The 6269-nt window shown below is 42.7% G+C and overlaps 1 protein-coding gene across 1 annotated transcript; it reads left to right on the top strand.

Moving 5' to 3' along the window:
* The first annotated feature begins 595 nt into the window (after positions 1-595).
* On the top strand, positions 596-2788 carry itpripl2 (ITPRIP like 2). The gene has a single exon (XM_072481866.1). The coding sequence runs from the start codon at positions 1008-1010 to the stop codon at positions 2454-2456; it is 1449 nt and encodes a 482-aa protein (XP_072337967.1). The 5' UTR covers positions 596-1007; the 3' UTR covers positions 2457-2788.
* Positions 2789-6269: the final 3481 nt, after the last annotated feature.

Raw genomic sequence — 6269 nt, 5'->3', positions numbered from 1 at the left:
CTGTGGGAGGAAACCGGAGCACCCGGAGGAAACCCACGCAGACACGGGGAGGATGTGCAGACTCCGCACAGACAGTGACCCAAGCCGGAATCGACCCTGGAGCTGTGAAGCAATTGTGCTATCCACAATGCTACCGTGCTACCCACTAATCTCATTAATTAATTACTCTCAACCCTGTCCCTCGGTGAGGTGTGGTGACCCTCAGGTTAAATCACCACCAGTCAGCTCCCCCCCTCAAAGGGGAAAGCAGCCTCTGATCATCTGGGACTGTGGTGACTTTATTTTATAGCTTAAATGCTGAGAGAGCTTTGATACATCTGCATCCTGACAAAGGCAGCTCTCTCCTGAGGAACCACACTCAGTTTAACCAATGGGAATAATGGGATCACTGGTGTTAAATTAGCTGCTACAAGTGTATGGAGTTCCTCATTTAGTGAATGATTAACAACAAGTCCTTTGCCCTCTGGTATGCAGGTACACACACACCTTAATTAGAAGGGGAGAGACACATGAGGCTGCTTTATTCACATTTCACCTGAGCAGCTTTTTAGGAAGTAATTATCCACTCAGAACCTGACATGAACCAAAACAGTCATTCTGCCATCTGCAGGTGTTGAGTTCGGAGCGAGCTCAGAAAACCACTTCGTGCAAACTTTAATAGAAGTGGAGGCCGAACAGTGTGTTTGCTGATTCTGCGCAACGTGCGTTTGCTGTGATTCTGCAGCAAACAAATAGTTAAATGTGCAACAGTTTAAACCCCAAACTGGGTGATGTGGACGATGCCATTTCCTCATAGCAAATGTGACGCAAATCTATTTCCCTCGGAAGAGGAAGTTTGAATGTAAAGTAACGGTCGGGAGTTTTTGCATTTGGATGATTTTTGGGGGGAGATTGGGCGAAGGAGCCGCTGCTACCCCCCCCGGACTGTTACCCCAGCCCGGTGCTGGGGGTTCCTGTGGGCTTTGCACATGGCTGCGGGAGGAGCTATGCGGAGTTCACTGTGAACCATGTCAGCTCGCTGTGTGAATGTGTCAGTCTGCCTGCTGCTCACTTCTCTCTGCCTCGCCTTCCTTTGTGTGCAGCAGTTGAAAAGTGAGCTGGACAGGAGCTCAGACACGGAGCCCGACTCCTTCCCGCTTTTCAAACTCTCAGTTGTGTTCCTGCTGTGTTATTTTCTGATCAAGTGCTGGTCCCCTGCCCCTCCAGCCCGACTCTGCTCCTCCCCTCCCAAACTGGCAGCATCTGGCCACAGCTCTCCAGACAGGAAGATTGTCCTTGAAGCTTACTATGAACAGAAGCTGAAACTCTCCCCACATGTCCTGGGGCACAGCAAGGCGCATGTCACCAAGATAGTCAGCGAGCTGGTTAAAGTTGGCAAAACTGAGCACGAGGACTGCACCCTGACTTTCCGAGGGGATTTTGTTCAAATTGGCAGTGCCTACGAGCAGCACAAGATAAACAGCCCGGATTGCTTCGACCTCCTGGTGCCCATCAAGGTGCCCCAGGTCCTGAAACTGGAGCCCACCTTCGATATAGTGAAGGAGCTGCCCTTTCACCTGGGAGGCACAGCCATCTGCAGATTGAATCCTTGCAGCAAATCCGAGTGGTCTAAGTACAGGAAAGATTTCAACGACTCCTTCTGCATCCACGTCCAGAAGAAATGTGCCCTGTCGTCCACTCAGGTATTGAGATGGTTTTACAGCAAGATGCACAGGTGCCTAAATGTAATCAAATACCAGTGTGAGGACCGATGCTCTGTGACACTGTCTGTGGTCAATGAACAACTCATCCTGAAGCTGCTGCCAAAGTCGGATTATGTGTGCTGTCACATTGCCATGTCTGTGCGTCTGATCCCAGCTCTCCATGTCGGTGATTCAGTATTCCTTGTAGCCCAGCCCTGGAGCGGATCTGCAGCTGTGTTTAGGCCCCTGAAACCAGAGGCTTTCTGGTACATTTATCTGTCCAAGCACGAGCAAAAGTTTCTGAATTGGCTGAAAGTGCAAACTCCAAACCACCCATGCCACCTGAAATGTCTTCAGATTCTGAAAGCCCTTCGTGATGTGGGCAGCAGAGAATTTGACCAGCAGTTCTCTGTCCAGTGGAATGCAATACTTTGCTCCTACAACATGAAGACGGCACTTTTTCATTTGCTGCTGAAGGGCCCCCTGGAAGCTTGGGATGAAAAATTCCTCATGGAAAGATTGGAGGACTTGGTGAGCTTCTGGAGGGAACGCTTACAGAAACAGGAACTGATGCATTTTTTCCTGGGGAATAAAAATGTGCCGGATTTTTTGACGGTGCCAAGGAAAATTAAGGAAGTTTTGCCAGTAAACCTGCTGGCTGGCTTCGATGCTGCTCTTTTGGATCTGGTTTCGTTTCAACTCTTGAAGACTTGGAATCGTGTACATCTAATAATGAAGTTAAACAATCATAAACATTTGCCCAGAAATTGCTAATAGTTCCTTGAGTCTGAATTTGCCTCCCTATTAACGTAATCTGTCAAAACCTTTTGTTATTCTGATTGCTAAACTGTAAGATGGTCATTTTAATTTATTGCTTTTCAATTCCAGTGACACAGTTTGGTTAAAAATGATTATACTGTCGTTGTTTGGTCAGAAGGCATTGTCACAGAACGTGTATCGTTACTTAATGACCCTCCGTTCAGCAAACAGCAGATTGCGGTGCAATATGTACTTGTATTTCAAAAGGTCAGCTTTCACTCCGTGTGCACATTTCTAAAGCATTTAAATCGAGCTAATTTATTATTTTAATAAATAATTTGCAGTAATTTTATGGTTTTAATAGTGTAAGTTCTTTATTTTCTGGTCATCCCTGAGGACTTTATTTGAAGACGGTGAATTTGCTAAGGTGTAGGCACCTTCGCATCACCGGCTCAAAACTCTGATTTTATAAACATTGCTGGAAAACCCCCCAGTTTGGCAGCATTGGCGATGTTTCAAGTCGAATGACTTCTTCGGAAGTGTGTGGAAGAAGAGCAACATTGGACTTGAAACATTAATTCTGCTTCTCTTCTCCGCCTGGGCTGCCAAAACTGCTGAGTCTCCCCAACATTTCCTGCTTTTATTTCCGATCTCCAGAATCCACAGTATTTTGTGGATACATCAACATTCTGTGGGGACACTTGTAATTTTGCATCATCACCAACAACACCAGTATCAGTTGAAAAGGTTAGTTTAGACGGTGCCAATGGACAGGGAAAGATTACACTGTTCACTCAGACTGTCTACAATACTGTAATGGACTGTTAAATTGTATTACAACTTTGTAATCTGCTCTTGCCCATATAAACTGAGAATATTCACAGGAAAACTGCGAATATTCACAGGAAAACTATCTTCAGTCTGCATTGTGTCACCTGATTCTGCCTATCCTTTTTCTCTCCTGGAACGCAAGGCAACCCACACATTCTGTTGCTTTTGCATCTACAAATCATGCTTGTAACAACAGTGGCAGGTCTTTAGCAGAAACCAGCTAGTTGCAATGAGGAGGAACTGTGGGAACATGCCCAGGCTGAGTGGTCCGGGTGAAACCGTTATCTACTGGACCGGCCAGGAATGCTGCCAAAAAACCAAGGAGCACATCCCATGATCATCCTTATTACTAATAGATTATTCATTTATTATTTGGCCTTTTTATTAATTTAAATATTGGAATTTCAAGTGTTAATTCTGAAGTAGATTGGAGGTTAACAGCATGGGGAATTTGCTACATTTTACAATCCATATTTGAAACCAGAATGATAGTATTTGAATTATTTTTCATTTTCTGCAATTGTTTGACTATTAGCCAGACTATTTTGCATAAATAACAATATTTAAATTCCATTGGGATTTTACAAGTATCTGAGGTATATTTATGGGGACAGGGGAAAGGAAATACATTTATAAAACGCTGTCAGAAGCAGCATCGGATCGATAGAAACATCAGACCGTTATAGACCCCCCTCCTGTTTCATGCAAGTAATTTATTATTGTGAAATGCTGCATGGATTGAGTTCTGGTAGTTTGAGCATTATTAATTGTGATATATTTATATATAATATCCACCAGAATGCAGAACAGAATTGAAAGAAGTACAGAGACTGTGACGCAATCACATTTTAGCCTTTCTCAGTCTTTTAGATTAAATGGTTTGCAACCAGTTTAATTTTCTCAATCTCCATTTCTTTCTGCTTTAGATTTTATCTTTGCCTATTTGTACTTTTTGAGCTTCTTGGGATCCATAATTTTCCTGAAGAAGGGAAACATTAAACTCCGTACATTAAACATGTCCCTGGACTCCTGAATGGGAATATCCCGTTCAGTTTGAAAAAGTCTTTTTGATTTCATTATTTTCCATTTAATCTCAGAATAATCATCTAGCTAAATATTAAAGAAGACTGTGTGCCTAAAATGGTGGAATATTTTGTAGATGGATGGATGCTCCATGGAAAGTAGGCAGTCCAGAGGAGCAGTGGCTATGCATTGACATGTAGGTTGTGGAGGTTTCCGTTAAAAAGGCAGAGACTCTGGAAGGATTTGTAAAACAGGAGTTACTTTTGAAACCAGGGAGGACGGGTTGTTTGGCAGCAACACTTCATGTAGGAAAGAATAATGGCAGCACAATGGCGCAGTGGTTAGCACTGCTGTCTCACGGCACCGCGGTCCCAGGTTCGATCCCGGCTCTGTGTCTCTGTCTGTGTGGAGTTTGCACATTCTCCCTGTGTTTGCGTGGGTTTCGCCCCCACAACCCAAAAAATGTGCAGGGTAGGTGGATTGGCCACGCTAAATTGCCCCTTAATTGGAAAAAATGAATTGGGCACTCTTAAATAGTTTTAAAAAAGAATGAAGGCAGCAGAGTTTTGGGTGAGTTTTAATTTATAGAGGATGAAACTGGAGCCTCAGTAGTGGAAAGGTTGATCCTGCTGAAGCAGAGATTATTGTTGAGGATTACAGCTGAATGGGTCACAGGCAATGCTGTGGTATTCACGACGGTATTGGTGAGGATTACAGTTGAATGGGTCACGACGAGCAGTTTCCACAACAGGTCTGAAGTTAGTTTAATGGAGTTCAGTGTGAGTGAACCTGTGAAATGGAAGTTGGAATTAGGGTCTAAAATACAGAGATCATTGTGACCAATCTTGTTCAAGGCTTTGATCTTGCAGGTATGTTGTAAAAAATTGTTTTACCCATGACTCGATCATGAATAAATAACCATAAAGCACAATGTTTGAAAGATAATCTGGATACCAACGTGCAGATGGAAGCTGATTTTGTATTTCTGGATCTTGTGACTGAATGGAAACATTGAAATGAGGAAGAGGTGTGGACGAAGGATGGAATCTTTGAGTTCCCTAAATCTATCAGCAACTTCCATGAGCAGAAAATTAAAATAACTGGAAACCAGCACCCATTAAGGTGATAAACTATTTAAATATAGTGGACTGTCTTTCTATTGGAAAACTGAGTACAGCCCCTCCCATAATTATTCTCTATCTACCCTCTATATTCAAATCCAGTAGTGCTAAAATATATGAAACGACATACTGGAAAGCAACCTAACTGTGCGCAGTTTAGGATTCCCTCCTGTTAAGGAACGTGTGTGCACCCTACTGGGTTAACGATTATTTACTCTGAAGTAAATGATGTTTAATATGAATTAGAAGCTGCAATGTGTGTTCTCAGTATGTGACTTCATATTAGTTCCTTTTTATAAACCAGAATTGTGCAGGAGGAACCGAGAGTGATGACACATCGGTTGAGGCATTTCTGAATTGAAGTTTGCCAAATATACACTCAGTACAGACAACCCATTTCTTCAAACAAAAAAAACTCTCTTTTTAATATTTCTACATATCTCTATATTTTACATGCGATTGGACAGTTCCTCAGCTAAGACGGTATCACAAATGGTTAAACTATGTCGCTATCAAAAACAAAATGCTATTTTTAAAAGCTGTCTGTTTATCTAACTGAAAACTACAAACTCATGATGTGGGCTTAGAAAAATAAAGTTGGCGGAACACATGTTGGATATGATTTGAGCAGCTTCTCTCAGCTGGGCCAGACTTTTCTATCTTCCAAGGTATCCAGTGTTTCTGATGTTTGCATTTATGCAATGATTAGAGTTCCTGTTTTCAGAGTTTGGGCCTACCAGTGTTTATTTTTGCAGATTTCAATTTGCACCAAATGTAGTTGCTTCTTATTGAAGATTTTCAGTGGGATTGGGTCTCATCACTGCTTTCAATGAGACTGCTTATGTTCCTACAA

The sequence above is a fragment of the Scyliorhinus torazame genome, chromosome 17 (assembly GCF_047496885.1).
Source record: "Scyliorhinus torazame isolate Kashiwa2021f chromosome 17, sScyTor2.1, whole genome shotgun sequence".
NCBI classification, from domain to species: Eukaryota; Metazoa; Chordata; class Chondrichthyes; order Carcharhiniformes; family Scyliorhinidae; genus Scyliorhinus; species Scyliorhinus torazame.
This window is presented reverse-complemented; position numbering and strand designations above follow the sequence as displayed.

Coding starts and splice junctions, on each gene's coding strand:
- itpripl2 (XM_072481866.1), top strand. CDS start 1,008: ATGTCAGCTCGCTGTGTGAATGTGTCAGTCTGCCTGCTGCTCACTTCT.